Source organism: Mytilus trossulus, chromosome 14 (genome assembly GCF_036588685.1).
Source record: "Mytilus trossulus isolate FHL-02 chromosome 14, PNRI_Mtr1.1.1.hap1, whole genome shotgun sequence".
Lineage (NCBI taxonomy): Eukaryota > Metazoa > Mollusca > Bivalvia > Mytilida > Mytilidae > Mytilus > Mytilus trossulus.
The window spans coordinates 14207499-14231465 of record NC_086386.1 but is presented as its reverse complement, the minus strand read 5'-3'; the positions used below and the strand labels follow the sequence as shown (position 1 = coordinate 14231465).

The following is a 23967-nucleotide window of genomic DNA, read 5'->3' as shown; positions in this document are numbered from 1 at the left end:
TGGGGACAAAGCCTGTATGATATTTTTATCAAATCAAACATGTTAAAAAAAGAGAAACGTATAACTCACCGATACTCTCTTTGCTAATCTTTACTGTCATTACTCAACATTACTGGCATTACTCACCACTACTGTCAAAACTCGCCTTTACTATCATAACTCGTCATTACTGTCAAAACTCCCCATACTGTCATAACTCACTATATGATGATTACTGTCATTTCTCACAATTATCATTGTTCTCAATTTTACTGTTATAGCAAGATACTTTTGTTTATTCTAAGGTATTGTATGAACTCTGTTCCATATTTTCACAAAAACAAGTCAACCAGGTGGTGGGTGCACAATTAATCTGCAAACTGCTCAGTGTCTAATAAGACAAGTAAGACCGAGCACTTTTTTTTCTGTATAAGACTCGACTTAGTCTCGACCAGACATTGATCTTACGGATAAAAATTTAAGGTCAAGACTGGTCGAGAGTGGTTGGGACAGGTTGAGACAGGTTGGTAGGTCTCGAGAAGAATTTTTCGAGACCATTTTAGACTAATACCAATATTATTAAATACTGAATCAAACTTATTAAGTTAAGTCGAGACCAAAGTCGAGTACAGTCATTAACAGTGAAGTAATGTCGATATTATGTCGAGTCTTATCAAGTAAAATCTTTGCTCACAATATGATATTTCAGACTTTGAGCAGTTTGTAGTGGTAGGACTGAATAAAATAAAGGTTACTAGTACTAGTATCTGTTCAGATAGTAATGTTCTAAACCAATCAAATAAGGTATCAATAAAAATGTCTTCATTTGGTTAATATTATTGTCGGTATATTTTTTATAAGTTCCCAGAGTGTAAGATTGTTGATAAGTTAAAAGAAGAAATTTGCATTATCTTTGTAAAAAAGTTATTTTGTACGTTGGTTAATACTCAGGAAAAAAGGCTGTTTTTTTGTTCTTCAAATTTCGCCTCTTGAGATAATAATGTAGATGTTATGGAGGATTCTCCATTTTACTGTAAATTCCGAATTTATTTTTAATAACCATTTCAAATTCAGATTGTTTCTGATAAATGGCTTAACTAAGAAGTATTTCATCAAAAGTTGAATTCTTTGGGTTCTTTAATATGCTGATTCTAGCAATGTACATAGATTTATGAAATTGAATCATAATAGGTAAACGTCCGTCCGATTTCAAATTTTTCATTTTTACTGCATTTACAAACCTATGATGTATAAAATATTCAATCGCAGTTCAAATTTAGAGCTGTTTTAAGTTTTAATGTTGTGTCCATACTTATTGGGGCCTTTTATAGCTTATTATGCGGTACTGGCTTTGCTCATTGTTGAAGGCTGTAAGGTGACCTAAAGTTGTTAATGTTGTGTCATTTTGGCCTTTTTTGGATAGTTGTCTTATCGGCAATCATACCACATCTTTTTTTATATTGTTCAGGGTTCGATCTCGGCAAGAAAATTCGAATGGCTGTCTCTCTGACATCATCTTCTTACATTTGAACATTTCATTTGTTTTGGTTACATATTGATGTCAATATAATGGATTTTGACGCGACTGACATACAAGTGACAGGTTTAGCTTGCTATAAAACCAACAATTGTCTATACAAAAAAAATCTTTTTTCTAAATTAGGAATGTGAAATTTGTCGTGAAGATATGGTTTAGCATCTGAAACCTCGAGCAAATATTTATCCGAATTCAAGACTAAATAGCGTTGATCCTTTCACATAAAAAGTGAACTTTTCATTCTATTGGCACTGACTGTACTACTTTTACAACACAACCTTCTGCTGTATCAGTAACATGAAATTTCAATACCAGTTGTAGGCTATTTTTAATAGTTGTGGTAAGCAATGTTCAAAAATATTGCAACCAATCAGTACTTTAAGAAACCTTTGTTTCAAATAAAGCTGAAAAGATGTAAATGAAAAGGAAATGGAAAAAAGCCATAAAAACAGAAGCTAAATTTCTAAAAAGTAATCCAAAGTTATCCATAAATAAATATTACTAATATTCGATGTAGAATAAATATCAAGAAAATGTCAAGCAAACAACAAAAATAACTTGATAACTAGACAAACATACTGCCGTCAACAACAGCAAAAAATCTAAATCGTCCCAGTTTATGAAAAAGTGCATTTGTTCCCTATAGTCATGTCATAACAGAAGACATCAGGATCGTCGAAGACCTGAGGTAAAAGAATTCTATAAAAAGGACCTAAATATCGTCCTCCATCTAAAATTGATGTTAACAATCATGTGTCGTCAGGTCATTAAAGACTCTGTGTCTGCCCTCTGTAAAAAATTGTGTAAACGTGAAAAACCTGATAAAAAATCTCTAGATAGCTTTTAAATATAATAATGAATAGTTTATAGTTTTTCAAATGAAATAATGAATAATTTTGGTATTCGTATATTTCATTTTAAAAATAATTCTGAAATTCATAATAGGGTCCATGTTTTTACCACTTTCTAGAACTAAAAATAAACTTCAAGTACTCGCAAAGCTGTTTGGTTTCGTACCGGCATGCAGACAAAGCAGGTAATAATGTAGCGGTGGTTTGACCCGTACTAGTATACTGCAGATATATAATCAGAGATAAACGTTACAAAAGATACAGTTATGTTTACCTCATATATTGACTTACATCTATAAATTGACAATGCAGGTTGGGTGGCAATTTCTTTTGAATAAATAAAGGATTAAATTAGAATAAAAAAGATTAAACCCGCTGCATTTGTTTGCACCTGTCCTTATTCATGAACCTGATGTTACTAGACCTATACTGGTTTACTTTAACAACTTGTGACTTTGTTGGAGAGTTGTCTCATTGGCTCTCATACCACATCTTCTTATATTTATTTGACTTGAATTCAAATATCAACAATCTGAAGTGACTATGAATTAATCAAATTTAAGTCATAAAAAAATCCAGTATGCAACATTCCTTTGAATGTATAACTCTATCCTTGAATAAAAATTACCAAATTTGTGCTTATTTTTTTATTTGATAGACAAAATCTTGGATCATCGACTGCGCATGGTCGATATATATTTAGTGCTGCTATAGACTTAGGTACAACCTATTCAGGTTACGCCTACAGTTCTAAGGATGACTATACTAAGGAACCAACCAAAATCCATACAAATGTTTGGACGGCATCTAAACTAATGTCATTAAAAGCACCTACAGCAGTTCTATTAGATTCAAGTCAAGCATTTGTAGCGTTTGGATATGAGGCTGAGAATATGTACTCTGAACTGGTATCGGAGGGTGAACATGAGGATTATTATTATTTTCATAACTTTAAGATGCTTCTCCATGAGAGGGTGAGTATCAAGTTTTAAAATTATAATTTAAGGTAGATTGGATGTCTTTTTCTGAGAATCCTTTGTTGCAAAAATACTTTTTTTAATTGACTTAATATTTGATTGGACAATTCGTGTTTCAGGATTGTGTTCAAGAAAATAGGGCCAATGAATCCTTATGTAATTTGATATTTCAATAAGGAAAAATTAAGCCTCCACTTCATAACTAACTTAGATATGATCCTTATTTCGTTCATTTCAATGTATTTAAAAAAAACATAGTCCGTGACCCACAGTTTGTGTTTTGAAATAGAAAAGAACATTAAACCAGACTTTAAAAAATATAAGAAAAATCAATCGTCGTGACAGTCAAAACTACAGAGATATAAGATGTGCTAATGAGAGAACTCTCCATCCGTCATGACCTTTTAAAAACTTTATGTGTAGTTTTCTATCTAATGTATACTAGTGCATTATCATTTGAAACTACTGGTAGATAAAAGCTAGCAGATATTTCTATCATTATATTTATATAGCTCATATATCTAAAATGAGTTCACAGAAAATCATTGTTATGAAGAGAAAGAGAACCTTTCCTTATACATGTTATACGAAACTTCTTAGATGACTATTATCTTGATATTCGTTACTCTGTCTAACCGAGCAATACTTAATTATTGAAGTACTTGTTGACATCCCCAATATGTACACTTGTGAATGTTATAAATATGAGCATAGTGACAAATGTATCTTAATTCGTTTGCTATAACAGTTTTTAAATATTTTTGTAGAGAATTACAAGAGGTTTAAAGATAAAAGATGTGCTTGGTAAAGAGTTGGAAGCCCTGAAGGTGTTTCAGTGTGCAATTCAGTTCCTGAAGGATCACTTTTTCAAGAGTATATCAGATAAAATAAGAGGCATTCAGGAGAATCAGATCGGCTATGTCCTAACAGTACCTGCCATATGGGAAGACTCAGCCAAACAGTTTATGAGAGAAGCAGCTACTATGGTTTGTTTTGGGTTTAATTCATATCCAGTTTGTTTATTTTAAGCTCACCGGGCCCGAAGGGCCAAGTGAGCTTTTCTCATCACTTGGCGTCCGTCGTCCGTCGTCCGTCGTCTGTCGTCCATCGTCTGTCGTTAACTTTTACAAAAATCTTCTCCTCTGAAACCACTGGGCCAAATTAAACCAAACTTGGCCACAATCATCATTAATGTATCTAGTTAAAAAATTGTGTTTTTTTTACCCAGTCAACCAACCAAGATGGCCGCCATGGCTAAAAATAGAACATAGGGGTAAAATGCAGTTTTTGGCTTATAACTCAAAAACCAAAGCATTTAGAGCAAATCTGACATGGGGTAAAATTGTTTACCAGGTCAATATCTATCTGCCCTGAAATTTTCAGATGAATCAGACAACCCATTTTTGGGTTGCTGCCCCTAAATTGGTAATTTTAAGGAAATTTTACTGTTTTTGGTTATTATCTTGAATATTATTATAGATGGAGATAATATATATATATTAGATAATATCTCTTAATCACATAATATGACTATTCATATGTTTTCTAATAGTTGCTAAAACATTTACTTTTAATTTTCAAACATACTCTTCTATTGAACTCATTGAGAAAAATTGAGAAAACATTGACATTTTTTGTCTTTTGATCAGATATGTAGTAGGCTTTGTAAATTGAAGACCCCACAATTGTTAAAAAATAGTTGAAGTCAAAATATTCTTCTTCAGAAGTTTTATATCCAAATACTAAGTGTCTTAGTTTTATCTTAAAAGTTATTTTACTGTTCTTTAAAACTTCATTTATTTTATTCCAAAAAAGTTTTAAATACGGACACAGTATAAAGATGGAGATAAACTGTAAACAGCAATAATGTTCAGAAAAGTATGATTTACAAATAAGTCAACATGACCAAAATTGTCAGTTGACCCCTTTAGGAGTTATTGCCCTTTATAGTCACTTTTTAACCATTTTTTGTAAATCTTGGTTAACTTTTACAAAAATCTTCTCCTCTGAAACAACTGGACCAAATTTTACCAAATATAGCCAGAATCATTATTAGGCTATCTAGTTTAAAATTTGTTTTTTGTGAACGGGCAAACCAAAAAAAATGGCCGCTACGGCTAAAAATAGAACATAGGGGTTAAATGCAGTTTTTGGCTTATAACTCAAAAACCAAAGCATTTAGAGCAAATCTGTCTCGGGGTAAATATGTTTATCAGGTCAAGATCTATCTGCCCTGAAATTTTCAGATGAATCAGACAACCCATTGTTGGGTTGCTGTCCCTAAATTGGTAATTTTAAGGAAATTTTACTGCTTTTGGTTATTATCTTGAATATTATTATAGATGGAGATAAACTGTAAACAGCAATAATGTTCAGCAAAGTAAGATAAACAAATAAGTCAGAATGGCCAAAATGGTCGATTGACCCCTTTAGGAGTTATTGCCCTTTATGGTCAATTTTTAACCATTTTTCGTAAATCTTAGTTAACTTTTACAAAAATCTTCTATTCTGAAAGTACTGGGCCAAATTTTACCAAACATAGCCAGAATCATTATTAGGCTATATAGTTTATAAAATGGTGTTTTATGACTGGGCAAACCAATCAAGATGACCACTATGGCTAAAAATAGAACATAGGGGTAAAATGCAGTTTTTGGCTCATTACTCAAACACCAAAGCACTTAGAGCAAATCTGACAGGGGTAAATTTGTTTATCTGGTCAAGATCTATCTGCCCTCAAATTTTAAGATGAATCGGACAACTTGTTGTTAGGTTGCTGCCCCTAAATTGGTAATTTTAAGGAAATTTTGCTGTTTTGGGTTATTATCTTGAATATTATTATAGATAAAGATAAACTGTAAACATGACCAAAATGGTCAATTGACCCCCTAAGAAGTTATTGTCCTTTATTATCATGATAATCAATTTTTAACAATTTTCATCAAATTTGTAAATTTTTACTAAAATTTTCCACTGAAACTACACGGACAAGTTTATTATAGATAGAGATAATTGTAAGAAGCAAGAATGTTCAGTAAAGTAAGATGTACAAACACATCACAATCACCTAAACACAATTTTGTCATGAACTGTCTGCTTCCTTTGTTCACATATACCAAGGTGAGCGACACAGGCTCTTTGGAGCCTCTAGTTTAATTACTTCGGCGAAATATTTTATAAATTGAATCCTTGAGATTGATTAGAATCTGCTATGGTCATTTTAGAATTATATTAGTTACATTGTTTTGGTTTTGTTTCATTTAATTTACATTTGTTTATATAGTTCTTTGTAATAATGATTAGCAGATTCAATAATAAACTTTCATGTTTGCAACCAAGAAACACATTCTCTTTGTTGAGATAAAATTTACAAAAAATAGTTTCACAATAAGACTGCCAGAATTGAAAATTTATTGAGCATTAAAAAAACAGGTGTTCAATGGTTTCTTCTCCAAGTTTACAAAAAGTACATAACTTGGTATCTTTTAATTTGATTTTGTACAAAATGGTACAAGTTGCTACAATTCTATGCAAAAATTATATTGAAAGGTTTTTAAATAAGCATCTCTACAAGACTTTTTTGTTATCATGAAGATTTTATATACAAATTTGGTTTTCACATTACATTCATCTGTTTTTTTTAAGAAAGTATTACCAGTGTGAGACTTATCTAAATTTTGATTAAGACAGTTTCTCTAAGGCATTTTATCATAGTGTTAGGGATTTTTGATGTCAAACCATAATATTGAATAAAATTAAGGGTTTGTACTTTTTTTTTAAATTGCTCAAATTTATAAAAAAAATCATATTTGCACGATTGATAAGGTCACTTACTGACTGCATACACCCCTTTTCCCATTGGATGGAATATGAAAAATCATCAAAAGAGGAAAAGTTCGAAATATCAACCAAATTTGTAAATTTTGAGACTTTTCTGAAAATGGGATTTTGTCTAAATTATCAAATTTTCTCTGGTGTTATTAAGAAAAGTGCAAATGTGTACAGAATATTTGGCGCTGTAGTTATGAAGTTTGGATACTACTTTACCAAATTAAATAGACAAATGCGTGGGATTTTCTTTCGTTTTATCACCATAGCAACAGATTTTTGCCTAGGAAACGGAGTTTTTATTTGCAGAATATTTCAGTTTAAGAGCTAAAATGTTATGAATTTTTTCATTACCGATAAGAAATAACATAAAAGCTAACGCAAACTTTACATAACAATCGTCAAGTGATTCTGACTTCAATTGTTACTACGGAAACATATATTATCCATGCAACAACCACTCTTAAACTGCATCAATAGAAATTTATGTAAAAAATACATAAATAGAAGTTGTTTCTTTTAAAATTGGAATATAACTTCATTTTTTTGCCTCACTCACAGTCTTGTCTGTTGTTTTGTCTGCAGATTGTTCAATACATAATATAATCATTTAGTCAAAGAATTTCTTTACTGAAACTGAAGCGTGATGGACTAACGGATAGACGGACAGGCAAATTGAACACATTTTAAGTTAGTGTTGACTAATAGTCAATTGGTGATCGCTAATATCAGATGTCTCAACGTCTTTTTAACCTTTACATAATTTAAGCCCCTATTTTCTGTCTCTGTCTTTGTAACCTTTATAAAGACTGTGCATTAATCCCGAGATTTGGAATAAAACCACTAAGCTGAGAATGTCTGCATAAATACAAGATTAATAACATCAATAAATTGAAAACAAATTCCACATATGGTCTTATTCAATTGACTGCAACACTAGAAACAGCGCAGTACATATTACATATTTTTCTTTTTAACTATCGATGATTTCAAGTCACAACATTTTGTAATCATTCATGAATACAAGACTTTAGTATTCAATGTGAAAAAAATATAAAATTTCCAATATCCCACGCATTACATACATTTGATCGTTTCAAGGTACAAGGGCAAAAACTAAAATAGACACTTTATTGGCCGCGCCGCAATTATGTTTTTTTTGGGGGGGGGGGGGGGGGGGGTGCGGTGTTGTAGTACGTTTAACCAATGTCCGTCAGTATATTAGTCGTCACAAAGTTGGTTTCCATTTTCTAATTTTAGCTTGCCTTAATCAAATCTTATGAAACATGTATACATAATGCTTATTACCACAAAACAGAGATCAAATTTGAATTTTGTTGGTGTCACTGTTAACTGTTAACTGTTAATTTGCCTTAAATGGCCTGGTTAACTAAAGAAATTTGTAAAAGTGACCATTTTATCTTAGGAGAACCTTTCTGGAGCCCTTTTTTGTTGTCATACATACAATGTTATATTTTTCGACTTTCATGTAGATTTTTTTTTTATCTTCTCTGTTAATTTAGAAAAGTGCGTGTTTTTGAGATATAAGCAATTGAAGTTATTCTCTCATGACTTTTCATAGCCTTATCATTGACAAGTTTACATTCTTAAAAACTATCAAAGAATAATTGACATTTTATAAGACTTTTACAGATCGCTTATCATTATACATGTAAAAGATTTATAAAAAGATAAATGGGAGTCAATGCCAATTTTTTTTAAGGCATTCAAATGAATAAAACCTGACGTTTCCGAAAATCTGATAAAAATCATAAAACATGACAAGCGAACTACAATGTACCTTAACTAAGCTCTGAAGCTAAAACCAAGTTATATCGATGTTATATATTGAATTTGTGAAAAAACAATTGATTCTATTTATAATCAGGCTCTCCAATCAAACGTTATCTTTTCAAGAATCTACATGTATGATATCTTTAAACATGAGGCTCCAAAGAGCCTGTGTCGCTCACCTTGTTCTGTGTGAATATTAAACAAAGGAAGCAGATGGATTCATGACAAAATTGTGTTTTGGTGATGGTGATGTGTTTGTACATTTTACTTTACCAAACATTGTTGTTGCTCACAATTATCTTTATCTATAATGAAATTGGCCAAGTAGTTTCAGTGGAAAACGTTATTAAAAATTTACAAATTTTAAGAAAATTGTAAAAAATTGACTATAAAGGACAATAACTCCTTAAGGGGTCATTTGACCATTTCAGTCATGATGACTTATTTGTAAATCTTACTTTGCTGAACATTAATGCTGTTTACAGTTTATCTCCATCTATAATAATATTCAAGATAATAACCAAAAGCAGCAAAATTTCCTTAAAATTACCAATTCAGGGGCGGCAACCCAACAAAAGGGTGTTTGATTCATCTGAAAATTTCAAGGCAGATATATCTTAACTTGATTAACAATTACACCCCATGTCATATTTGCTCTAAATTCTTTGGTTTCAGAGTTATAAGCCAAAATATACATTTTACCCCTATGTTCTATTTTTAGCCAAAATGGACATCTCGGTTAGTTTGGCAGGTCATCAGACACAATTTTTAAACTAGTTACCCCAAAGATGATTGTGGCCAAGTTTGGAATAATTTGGCTGAGTAGTTTCAGAGGAGAAGATTTTGTAACAGATAGCTAAGATTTACGAAAAATGTTTAAAATTGACCAAAAGGGCAATCACTCCTTAAAGGGGTCAACTGACCATCTCGGTCATGTTAACTTATTTGTAAATCTTACTTTGCTAAACATTATTGCTGTTTACGGTTTATCTCTATCTATAATAATATTCAAGATATTAACCAAAAACAGCAAATTTTCCTTAAAATTACCAATTTAGGGGCAGCAACCCAACAAGGGAATGTCCAATTCATCTGAAAATTTCAGGGCAGATAGATCTTGACCAGATAAACAATTTTACGACATGTCAGATTTGCTCTAAATGCTTTGGTTTTTGAGTTATAAGCCAAAAACTGCTTTTTACCCCTATCTTCTATTTTTAGCCATAGCGGACATCTTGGTTGATTTGCCCGGTCACAAAACACAATTTTGAATCTAGATAGCCTAATAATGGTTCTGGCTATGTTTGGTAAAATTTGGCCCAGTAGTTTCAGAGGAGAAGATTTTTGTAAAAGTTGACTAAGATTTACGAAAAATTGTTAAAAATTGACTATAAGGGGCAATAACTCCTAAAGGGGTCAACTGACCATTTTGGTCCTGTCGACTTATTTGTTAATCTTACTTTGCTAAACATTTTTGCTGTTTACAGTTTATCTCTATCCATAATAATATTCAAGATAATATAAAAAAAACAGCAAAATTTTCTTAAAAGTACCAATTCAGGGGCAGCAACCAAACAACAGGTTGTCCCATTCATCTTAAAATTTCAGGGCAGATAGATCTTGACCAGATAAACAATTTTACCCCTTGTCAGATTTGCTCTTAATGCTTTGGTTTTTGAGAAATAAACAAAAACTGCATTTAACCTCCATGTTCTATTTTTAGCCGTGGCGGCCATCTTGGTTGGTTGGTCGGGTCAAAAAACACAATTTTTTAACTAGATACATCAATAATATTTGTGGCCAAGTTTGATTAATTTGGCCCAGTAGTTTCAGAGGAGAAGATTTTTGTAAAAGATCATGGAGATTTACAAAAAATGGTTAAAAATTGACTATAAAGGGCAATAATTCTTAAAGAGGTCAACTGACCATTTTGGTCCTGTTGACTTATTTGTACCTTTTACTTTGTTGAACATTTTTGCTGTTTACAGTTTATCTCTATCCATAATAATATTCAAGATAATATAAAAAAACAGCAAAATTTTCTTAAAAGTACCAATTCAGGGGCAGCAACCAAACAACAGGTTGTCCCATTCATCTTAAAATTTCAGGGCAGATAGATATTGACCTGGTAAACAATTTTACCCCATGTCAGATTTGCTCTAAATGCTTTGGTTTTTGAGTTATAAGCCAAAAACTGCATTTTACCCCTATGTTCTATTTTTAGCCATGGCGGCCATCTTGGTTGGTTGACTGGGTAAAAAAAACACAATTTTTTAACTAGATACATCAATAATATTTGTGGCCAAGTTTGATTAATTTAGCCCAGTAGTTTCAGAGGAGAAGATTTTTGTAAAAGATCATGGAGATTTACAAAAAATGATTAAAAATTGACTATAAAGGGCAATAACTCTTAAAGAGGTCAACTGACCATTTCGGTCCTGTTGACTTATTTGTACCTTTTACTTTGTTGAACGTTATTGATGTTTACAGTTTATCTCCATCTATTATAATATTCAAGATAATAACCAAAAAACAGTAAAATTTCCTTAAAATTACCAATTTAGGGGCAGCAACCCAACAATGGGTTGTCTGATTCATCTGAAAATTTCAGGGCAGATAGATCTTGGCCTGATAAACAATTATACCCCTGTCAGATTTGCCCTAAATGCTTTGGTTTTTGAGTTATAAGTTATATTTTACCCCTATGTTCTATTTTTAGCCATGGCGGCCATCTTGGTTGGTTGGCTGGGTCAAAAAACACAATTTTTAAACAAGATACATCAATGATGATTGTGGCTAAGTTTGGGGTAATTTTTGGGTAGAATTGTTGAACCTTATGAAAAAGAAAAAAAAAGACTGTTAGTAAAGCAAAGTATGCAGTCATATTCCAATTTGAAAATAAACACCCTCTATTTTTGTTTTTTTTGCATAAATTTCTATTGATGCAGTTTTGGAGTGGATGTTGCTATGGATAATATGTGTTTCCATGGTAACAATTGAAGTCAACAGCACTTGACGATAGTAATTTAAAGTTAAGCTTTCATGTATTTTCGTATTGGTAATGAAAAAGCATTACATTTAAGCTCTTAAACTGCACTGTTCTGCAAATAAAAACTACGTTTCCAAGGGAACAATCAGTTGCTATGGTGATAAAACGAAAGAAAATCGCACGCATTTTTCTATTTAATTTGGTTGAGCAGTATCCAAACTACAGTGCCAACTATTCTTTCACATTTGCAATTTTCTGAAAAACACCAGAGAAAATTTGATAATTTCGCCAAAATCCCATTTTCAGAAAAGTTGAAAATATGCATTTTTTCTCAAAATTTAAAAAAAATTACAAATTTGGTTGACATGCAATCTTCAGTACAATGAAGCTCAAACAAAGTTGTATCAATGTTACATATGAACATTAATGAAAAATGCATGATTCTATTCATAATTAGGCTCTGAATTGTGGTGATTTAGCAGATTTTTGAAAGATTTTAACACGCTAAACAACCAAAAAATAGTGTGTTCGTTACCATGGCAATCACTCATATTTCCCAACCCAAAATTATTTTTTGAGCGGTATTCATTTATTGCTTTTACTAGGCCAACTATGGATAAAATTAAAAACCTTCTTGTATCGCACTCTGGCTTCTTACAAAGAACTATTTAAAAATCTAAAGAACTTTCAATCCTCAAAATTTTAATTTTTAAATTTGAATGTGACCAATGAAGTTTTAAGGATGTATTCTTCTGACTTTTCAGTCTCGTTCAGTCTCGTTGAAATCTCGTTCTTAAATTATTTCCAAAACATATGATAGAAGTGGAAAATATCAATGAATTTTAAAAATATTATAATCAAACATAACTGTGTGAAAAAATTGTGTATTTACCATGAACGGTTTTTGAATAATCCAGTTTTCAAATTTTATGACGATTCAAGTCAGTATTTTTAGTCAAAATTTTGAGAAAATGGGTGAGGGATACAAAAAATGATTTTACAAGAATAATATACATCCCATCTCATTTTGGTCTTTTCAAATTTCTTAGATATGTATTTTTTCAATCATTTATAACAAAAAAGTTGAATTAATATGCATTTTGTTCTTTAAAATGAGAAAAATCATAAAAATACAAAATTGGCAGTATGGTAAATTTTACACAAAAAAGCATCAAAATATGATAAAACTTTCTTATATTAACACCTACCTATAGTTTTTGTAAGTTAAATTTATTCAGATTGGTCCACTTCATCTTTATGGAAAGTATGAAAAAAAGTTTAATTGTGGAACTTTGATTTTTTTCACGATAATAGCCCAAAAATAGGTAAAAATCGATGAAAAGTGAGAAAATCATCAAAATTGGGCATTTTCAAAGGGCCGTAGCAAAAAAAGAAGCACACCACCATATGATTTTTTCTTCACCAATTGTTTTGTTACAGTCTTATAAACCTAAAAATCAGGTTAAGAAAAGAAGTTTAATTCTAGAAATTTTTGGCTCCTCAGAGGTGTACATCCTTAAGTCGGGACATAAAATACGATCAGAATATTTTTTACTTCCAACCCATATTGCTTTTGTCTTTAAAGCATTTATTTTCAAACCTGAAATTTTATAAAAAGATTCAAAACATGAAAGTGTTTCCTTCAACGATATTTTCCTTCCATCTTACATAAAGTAATGTGTCATCTGCGTACATGCTTAAAACTGGTCCATTATCATTGATAGTAATTTGCCTTATGTCAGGATTACCTTTTAATTTCAAAAATAATAATTCAACCCCAATTATAAATAAATAGGAAGAAAGAGGATCTCCTTGTCTGCAACCTCTTTCTAAATGAAAAAACTTCGACATGTGTCCATTATTAACACATTATATATAACACAACTTGACGCCCTTGAGTATAAAGTTTTAAACCATCTACATATAGAAGTCCCAGAATTAAAAGCTATTTAAAGATTTCTTTTTAAAGAATAACCATTCCAAGGAATCAAATGCCTTTTCAAAATCAACATAGTGCATCCAATCATATAAAAGGCGTGTGTTCTCACCCATAAATCTGTCTTTAAAGAAACCTTTTGGTGTGTCACTTATGATAAATGGTAAAACTGGGTTGATATAAAGAAAGAAGACGTGGTATGGTTGCCAATGAGACAACTATCCACAAAAGACCAAAATGACACAGACTTTTACAACTATAGGTCACCGTACGGCCTTCAACAATGAGCAAAACCCATACCGCATAGTCATCTATAAAAGGCCCGGATAAGACAACGTAAAACAAATAAAACGAGAAAGTCTATTAGATATAACAGCAGAAGCTTTTTTCATATCAGTATTCAAAAGACTAATAGGACGCCAGTTACTAATATACTGTCTGTCTTTACCCTCTGTAGGAATGCAAGTTATTATACTTTGATACTGAAAATCAAAAAAATTGCCCCCCAAAGTGAAGAGATCGAAAGGGATCTAAGCAGCAAGCCTTCAACTTTCTTTTGTCTATAATTTTCTAGTTCAAGTTTTTTTTCAAATAAAGATTTTTTAACCTCATCATTTGGAGAATGATTAATAATACTTTCAAAATATAAGATATCATTTTCAAGTTTGAGAGTGACATTTTTCCCCTCTGGATTTATTAATGCTGGGTTTTTTTTATGGACAAGGATCTTATCTTCATTTTCAATATTTCAAAAAATGTTTGATCATTACATGACAACTCAACAGAAAGAAGATTTTAAATATCATCTGACAGATGGTATTCCAAAATAGTATCCTTAATACATGATTTACCCCTTTTTATATAAACTGCATCTCCAAGTACATGTGTAACTGAGAGTTAAATTTCCAATAACTTCTGCCCCGTTTCTCTAAACAAGCTGAGAAGGTGAAAAGAATTGCAGAATGGTCTGTTCTATAACCCGGAATAAAAATGGTGAAAAAAGGTCTTCTGAAATTAAGAAACATTCAAAGCGACTTTGTTTTATTGGTGAGGACTGACGTCAGGTACATTTCCTATCTACTGGATAGCATGTACGCCAAGAATCAAGTAGTTCAAAACATCAATGATTTCATCTTTTGTTTTTACGGGAGCTAGGATTTTTGTTATGTTGTATATTATATGTATCCATAAATTTATCTAATAAAACATTCCAGTTATCGCATAATATAACACTGGTTGGTTTAAAGGTTAAAATATTCTGCATTATTGTGTCAAAGAATAAAGGTCCGTCTGTATTATAACCATACAAACATGCAAAACTTTTGTAACGACCATTATCATGAATAATAGTATTATGCACAATAAAATCCAGACCCATTTTAAACATAACAGAGACATCTGCACTTTTACTGTCTTAATGACTAAAAACACTTATTTCCCCATTCATCCTCCCAGTTCTTTTTAATGTCTGTATTGCTATGAAAGTATTGAAGTATACGTATATAGTTGTTTCTTTTGCAATTGCATCGATCGCGATCAATCGGGCCAAAAGTTTTTGAATAAATGATGCCCCAAATGGACCATATTTTGAAAAATTAATCATAATTGTTTCGTTGGTGTTCAAAATATTCCACTGAGGAATACATTTTCATTGACTCTTTCTAAATTGCTTCGTAACATTTTAGTTTTGAAAATGAATTCGAACAACATTCTGTGAAATTGTAAAATGAATAAGGGCAACAGTTGTTTACCGCTGTTTGAAATTCATAAATCGGTTGAGACAAAAACAAATCCGGGTTAAAACTGAGGGAAACGCATCAAATAATAGAAAACTACGACACAAAAGAAACACAACATTAAAATGTAACACACACACAGAAACGAACTATAGGTTAAACACGTTTTGAAAAAAGGACCAAAATATCGTCCTCCATCTAAAATAGTGTCGTCAAGTCAACAAAGATGCTCTTTCCTCATTTTGTAAAAAAATGGTGTAAACGGGAAAAATCTGATAAAAAATTTCTTGATTTTTATTTAAATAAATGTGTTAATGTGCCACGTAGTAGATAAGAGAATATCACATTTTGAAAATAATTTAGAAGTAAATAATAGAGTACATAATACACCTATTTCCAGAATAAGAAATAAACTTCAAATACTTTCAAAGCGGTTTGTGTTTGTACCGGCCGACAAAGCAGCCAACAATGTGGTTGTGGTATGACGAAAATACTACACGGACGTTCTTAAGAATGAACTTTTAAATTCATCTACATTCAAGTCCATCCGTTTCACAGAGAGTCATATAGTAAACAAGCATATCACAACCACATCAAAGCTTAAGGCTTCTTCTGAACATTTGAAGGTCCCTACTATGTATTGGCTACGTAAACTACACAAAAAAGCATTTAAATATCGTTTCATCTCGGCCTCTAGTAAGTGTTCTACAACTTATCTGTCAGTACTCTTAACCAGTACATTAACTACTATTAATGAGCTTATCATAAACTATTGTAATAAAATATATGAACATAGTGGTATAAACCATTTTTGAAGTGTAAAAAATTCGTTGGATGTTTTAGATAGATTACGGGCTTTTGATGGTCCTTTTGATTCTGTAAATAGTTTTGATTTTTCTACTCTTTACACTACACTTCCACACTATCTAATTAAACAAAAGTTTTCCTATTTAATTATATGGTCGTTTGGTAAAGCTGAATGTAGATATATGTGCTGCAACTCATTTAAAGCCTTCTTCTCTGATGCGAAAGGTTAATATGCTAGATATACTTACTGGAGGTGTGATGAGATAATTAAAGCTGTTAATTTTCTCCTTGATAATATTTACGTACGTTTCGGCAAAAAAGTTTATCGACAGATATCCCCATGGGTACTAATTGTGCCCCTTTAATAGCAGACTTGTTTTTGTACTGTTACGAATCACAGTTAATGACTAAACTCATTAAAGACCCGTCAAAATTGCATTTAATTGATAAATGCAACAACACTTACCGTTATCTTGATGATATTTTTTCGTTAAATGAACAAGAATTTTCTCAATACACTGCTAAAATTTATCCCAAGGAACTTACTTTAAATAAATGAAATGTATTCGTTAATAATTGTCCTTTCCTGGATTTAGATATTACGGTTTTAAACGAGAAACTACACGCTAAAATTTACGATAAAAGAGACGATTTTTCGTTCCCTATTGTTAATTTTCCATTTAAAGATGGTGATGTTCCTTTGGCACCATTTTACGATGTTTATATTTCACAACTTGTTCGCTATGCCCGTGTTTGTTGTGACGTTTTCTTATTTTAACGAACGCAAGCAATGTATTAATGATAAATTATTAAACCAGGGATATCGTTACCATAAATTACTTAAAACCTTTACTAAATTTTTCCATTTGGTTTTGAAGTTTGGTTGTACCTGTAGAAAACTTATTTCAAACGGGATAGCACATCCTCACTTTTACGGAAATGTTGTTAATCGTGCCTTGAAATTTAGAAATAATCCATGTTAACTTGTTGCTCCTTTAAATAAACTTATTCTAAAAGTTTATCTATTCAACACTGTAATACGATCATCGAATATTGTTTTTATTGGTATAAATATTGGTTTTGTTATCAGTAGATTAAAAGCTAACAAAATATTACTAGGATGTTATATACTTTTTCATGGATCTACAATCTGTCAATACCTGCTGTTACTTGGCATTGCACAAGGTCATGTTTTTCTCTGGCTGTTTATGACGTCTTTACACTAAATCCATTTTATATTGGATGTGTACGGATTGGGTGTTTAGTCTTAGAGGCATGATTTTCTGTTAGTTATAAGTGGCTTTGAACTAGCTGTCAGATAACTGCGAGTACTCTCAGATCTGTTCATTGTGTCTTTTTGTGTCGGGATGTATAAGTACCCGGCCACTTTTTGTCTATCTGATTAGTTAAGCCTTTTTCAACTGATTTTTATAGTTTGTTCTTATGATGTACTGTTATACCACTGTCCAAGGTGAGGGGAGGGTTGGGATCCGGCTAACATGTTTAACTCCTCCACATTATTTATGTATGTGCCTGTCCCAAGTCAGGAGCCTCTAATTAAGAGGTTGTCGTTTGTTTATGTGTAACACATTTGTTTTTCGTTCAATTTCTTTTAACATAAATAAGGCCGTTAGTTTTCTCGTTTAAATTGTTTTACATTGTCTTATAGGGGCCTTTTAAAGCTGACTATGTGGCATGGGCTTTGCTCCTTGTTAAAGGCCTTACGGTAACCTATAGCTGTCAATGTTTGTGTCATTTTGGTCTTTTGTGGATAGTTGTCTCATTGTCAATCATACCACATCTTCTTTTTTTTTATATATAATATAACAATGGCCATTTTCCTGACTTGGTACAGGACATTTTTAAGAACAAATAATGGGTTGAACCGGTTTTGTGGCATGCCAAACCTCCCGCTGTCATTGCAATGGAAATCGACCAAAACATAGATACTATAGATGACCTATTGTCCGCTCTTCTTTTAATGGGAATGAAATTATAACTTGACCTGAAACATTTGTACACCAATTTTCTTTAATCATAACAAGCATATTGTTCTATGTCGGGAGCTTGTTATTCAGCGATTGTTGTTAATTGGTGTGGTTCATATCTGTTATATAAAAAAAGAAGATGTTGTATGATTGCCAATGAGAAAACTTTTGTTATAGTCATTCTGAACCGTTTATAGTATGTTGTTTGGTGTGAGCCAAAGCTCCGTGATGGAGACCGTATAATAATTGTTTTTTTTTTTAACTTTTAATAAATTATGACTTGGATGGACAGCTGTCTCATTGGCACTTGTATAGCATCTTCTGATTTATATATGTACTCAGTTTTATCTTTACTTGATCACAATTTCATGATTAAATACTAACACTGAACACGTCGTCTAATTTCAATTACGAACAGTACATTTTTTGTCAAAACCGAACTTCATCATGATCAAACATACAGTAGTCATCTTTAATTCAGTTATCAAGGGATTTGACTTGCTCTTCACTTTTACAATGATATAAGTAACCACACAATTCATTTAAGTTGATGACACTAAAACTTTATCAAAAACGATTACCAACAATTTACCATTAACAGAGAGGGGCCGATGGACGAACGTAAAGACTTCTAAATATATTGACTATCTCTATCGTCGATGGAGCATAACAAAATCAAAGTCGTGAATTGAGTAACATGTTAGTCAGTCAATCAACATAAGCAAAATCTTGAGATTTCAGACGTAAAGTTGAGTGTGCATAAGTGTAAAGAGTAGTTTTATAGTTTTTACAAGAAAACATATAAAACCATTTTATCAAACTCTACAGTCGATAGTGTACTCGCTCTATAGCCAAGTCGGTTTCAAACCGTTCCAATAAACACTTAGTCTTATATAAACACGGGTAGTAAGGTTGTCATAATTAGAAGCGTTAAGTTAAGTGATTTTGTAATAGTTTGGTTAACTTGAATTTGAACAGATGAACCAACACCTGAAGTGATTATCGTACGTTTAGGTAATAGTTGGTGGATACCTTAGGGTACTCACAGTGTCTTTCGTTATAAAAGTAAAATAAAACAACAAAGACATCAACATCCATCAATTACCGCATGGTAAGAGTTTATTCCGGTCAACATGTTTCGCCAACAAGGGTCCTGAAGTTGAAACATGTTGACCAGAATAAACTCTTACCATATGGTAGTTGATGGATGATGTTGTCTTTTTTATTGTTTTATAGTTTGGTTAAGTTAGACATGGTTGTGTTAAGAGTTTGTATTGATAATCAATGAAACTATATAAACATTCGAATTTTTCGCTAAAGAAATTCCTGAACAAAAATTCAAGCTGGTAATTATCTTTGTTTATTGCTAATATGTTAGTACAATAATGTTTTAATCATATAGTTGTAATTTGACACAAAATAAAGCTTTTGTATGTCAACATTTATGAGTTGCTATTCGTTTCTAATGCATAAAGTACAGTTATTTCTTTACTGTCTGTTACATCCCATATTTCGATATGGTTTTAATCTGCGGTCGATTATTCCTTAATAAACATATATTTGAGCACAATTTAATATTACAGAAGTTTTGGTGTCATGGTTTTGTTCCTCTGTGTCATAGTTTAGTTTATGTTCGACATTGTTCGGTTACAATAAAAAAAACAGACACTATGTACTGTTATGATATTGTAATTATTGTATTTATTTATGTTGGCCTAATTTGTGTTGCATGGCCTGATAGTGGTTTACAAAATAACCTCTGCACTACCATCAGAAAAAAGTTCTGATTATGACATTGTGAAACAGGTTTTGGAAAACAAGTGTTGAAAGCCTATGAGCTAGTACCAGAAGCATATAGACAGAAATGTAGAGCTTATAAAAAGTTTGATTCACAAACCTATGTTGAATTTGCTCGGGAAAAAGAAGATCTATTTAATAAATTGCTTACGCCAAAGAAAATTATGTAAAGGAAAACAGATAACAATTTTGATAATTGATGTTATTAGAAGAGTTCAAACAATGTGTCCATTTAAACTTAAAAACACATTTAGACGACAAAACTGTTGATACAATACATGATGCAGCTGATATTTCAGATAATTATACCCTTTCACATAAAAGAAATTTCAAGGGTCAAAATGTAAATACTTCCAGTGGAAACTACAAAAATCAAAGCACTGAGCGCACTAATAGTAAGCCTGTTGCACATAATAAGAGTCCGTTCAATTACAATATGTCTAGGCCACAATTTGATACTTTTGAGAAGTCACTGATTTGTGCTGATTGTAAGAAGAATGGTCACCTGATGGCTGATTGTTTTAGACTCCAAGAAGAAGAATGAACGAGATAATAAGCCAAAGTCCAGCGCTTGTACGACACCTTATATTACCACTGCGTTGGAATGTCCTGCGAGTCAGACTTTTTTAAAAGTCCAGTTTTTGTGATTACATGGAGGAATATAAACCCTTTATGTCTGATGGGTTAATTTCTATTGTTGATGATACCACTCTTCAGCCTATTAAGATTTTACGGGACACTGCAACTTCTCAGTCTTTATTGTTAGAAGGTGTGTTGCCTTTGTCCGAGAAGAACTTCTGTTGGTGCCTCCGTTTTGTTACAAGGTGTAGAGTTAGATTGTATTGATGTTCCTCTCCGTCGTATTTATCTGACGTCAGATTTGATAACTGGACCAGTTATTGTGGATGTTCGTCCTAATCTCCCTGTTGAGGGTGTTACATTATTGCTAGTAAATGATATAGCTAGGAACAAAGTGGTTGCAGAAACAATTGATACCATTGAACCGGTTGTGGATGTTAAATCACCTGAAGATGATGTTGAATTGTATCCAGCTGGTGTTGTTACTAGGGCGATGGCTAGAAAACAACATGATGATTTTTTGCAAGAAGACCAGTTTGATTATGTGGACCTTTCTGACACTTTCCTAGCCGACATTGAAGGTCCTGGTAGCTCAGAAAAGGCCATAATAAGACCACAAAATGTTAACAAGAAAGTAATTATGCCATGGCCAGACGTACACAGCCATTCATTAGACCGACAGAATTAATTCAAAAACAACATAAAGACCTTGAGGTTCTTCAGTTCTGCAAGAGGGCTCAACCACAGGACGAAGCAGACAAAGTGGCCGAATGCTTTTACAATGAAGACGGCATTTTAATAAGGAAGTGGAGGCCTTCTGATGCTACTCCAGATGAGGAATGGAGAGTGGTATATCAAGTGGTGGTGCCTAAAGTTTATATGCAAGAAATCATTGGTCTTGCCAATGACACCCCCTTGGCTGGACACTGAGGTATAAGGAAGACTTGCCTTAAAATCTTGCAGCATTTCTACTGGCCAAGACTTAAAATGAAGTCGCAGAATCATTCCATATATGCCAGGTTGTTGGTAAGCCTAACCAGAAAATACCACCAGCTTACTCCAACCTTTGATGAACCTTTTAGCAGACTTCTAATTGACTGCGTTGGACCTTTACTAAAACTGGAAATGCGTATTTATTGACGATCATGTGTACATCTACTAGCTTTCCTAAGGCTATTCCACTAAGGAATATCAAGACACCTTCTATTGTCAAAGCTCTTATCAAATTTTCACGTTAGTAGGACTTCCTAAGTCTATACAGTCCGACCAGGGATCAAATTTCGTGTCAGGTTTATTTCAGTAAGTCGTGTACTAGTTAGGGATTGGTCAGTATAGATCAAGTGCGTACCATCCAGAGTCTCAAGGTGACTTAGATCGTTTTCATCAAACACTGAAGAACATGATTAAAACTTTTTGTCTTCAATTTGACAGATACTGGGATGATGGAGCTCACTTTCTACTTTTTGCGGTCCGAGAGGCTGTTCAAGAATCCTTTTGATTTAGTCCATTTGAGTTGGCATTTGGTCATACTGTAAGGGACCGTTAAAATTGATTAAGGCAAAGTGGCTTACTGAACATACTGACTTGAATCTTTTAGACTATGTATCTAGATTTAAAGAAAAATTGTATGCTGCTTGTCAAATTGCTCAGAAAAACTTAAAAATGTACAGAACAAGATGAGAATATGGTATGATAAAGATGCCAGGAACAGGGTTTTGAAGCCTGGTGATAAGGTGCTTGTATTTTTGCCAGTCCCTGGACATCCTTTACAGGCTAAATATCGTGGTACTTATACAAAAGAGTGTAAAATTAATGATTTGATTTATATTGTAAAAACTCCAGTTCGGCATTAACAAAAAAGAGTGTGTTATATTAATATGTTAAAACCATACAAAGCGTACAAATGAATGTGCGAGTAAACCAGTTGCCACTTTAGGTATGGTTAAATTTGAGAACAATCATGACAAACTAGATGTAATTGAACCAACTTTTAGTTGTAAAACTATGAAAGAGACCGTTAGACTGAAAAAATCCGAAATTTGTAAAATTTAGACTCCAAATTTGCACATCTGTCTTTTGAACGTAGATAAGAAAAAAAGCCTTGGTATTTACTATTAAAAATCTTTTCCCAGATGTGCCAAACAAAACCACTGCTATTTGTCATGATGTAGATGTAGGAGAGGTTTCTCCAATTAAGCAACATCCTTACCGGCTCTATCCACCCAAACTTGAAGTTATGAGAAAAGAAATTAAATATATGCTTGAAAATGAAATTTTGAGCCGAGTAACAGTGATTGGAGCTCTACTTGTCTCCTTGTGCCAAAACCAGATAAAACTTTTCGTTTCTTGACTGATTTCAGAAAAGTAAATTCAGTTTCAAAATCTGATTCCTATCCGATTCCAAGGATAGACTATTATATTGATAATATTAGTCCAGCAAAATTTTTGAGCAAATTTGATTGGTTGAAAGGTTATTGGCAAGTTCCGTTGACACAGAGAGCTCGTAAAATATCAGCTTTTGTTACACCAGATGGCTTATTTCAATATACTGTAATACAGTTTGGCATGAAAAGTGCTCCAGCTACATTTCAAATAAAGATCAATAATGCTATAATAGATTTAGACTTGTTATGCTTATATTGATGATCTTATTGTATGTATTGATAGCTGGGAACAGCATTTAACACATTTGTACGATACTTTTGATAGATTGTCACCATCAAATTTGACTGGTAATCTTGGTAAAAGTGAATGCTGTCAGGCCACTGTTGATATTTTAGGGCATACAGTTGGCCAAGGTCAAGTGAAACCTATTATGCTAAAGTGGAAGCTATTTCCAAATTTCCTCTTCCTACAAATAGAAAACAACTCGTGAGATATTTAGGCATGACTGGATTTTACCGAAAAATTTATTCAAATTTTGCTACTGTGGTTCAACCATTGACTCATCTTTTACGAAAAGATTCTAAATTTATCTGGAGTGAAAATTGTCATAACGTTTTTGAAAAAAGCAAATAACTTTTGATTAATAGTCGAGTTCTGATTACTCCAGACTTTGAAAAACAATTTAAACTTGCCGTTGATGCAAGCGATGTAGGAATTGGAGCTGCTTATATCAAGAGACAGATGATAATGTCGAGAAACCTATATCATATTTTTTCCAAGAAAT

At 32.3% G+C, this 23967-nt stretch overlaps 1 protein-coding gene across 1 annotated transcript in view; it reads left to right on the top strand.

Moving 5' to 3' along the window:
* The first annotated feature begins 2466 nt into the window (after positions 1–2466).
* The window catches only part of LOC134697493 (heat shock 70 kDa protein 12A-like), a 39078-nt gene continuing 17577 nt past the window's right edge, over positions 2467–23967 (top strand). Inside the window, exons 1-3 of the mRNA XM_063559773.1 lie at positions 2467–2552; positions 3026–3341; positions 4112–4330. Coding sequence (XP_063415843.1) covers positions 2467–2552; positions 3026–3341; positions 4112–4330 — 621 coding nt within the window. The remainder of the gene's footprint in view (positions 2553–3025; positions 3342–4111; positions 4331–23967) is intronic.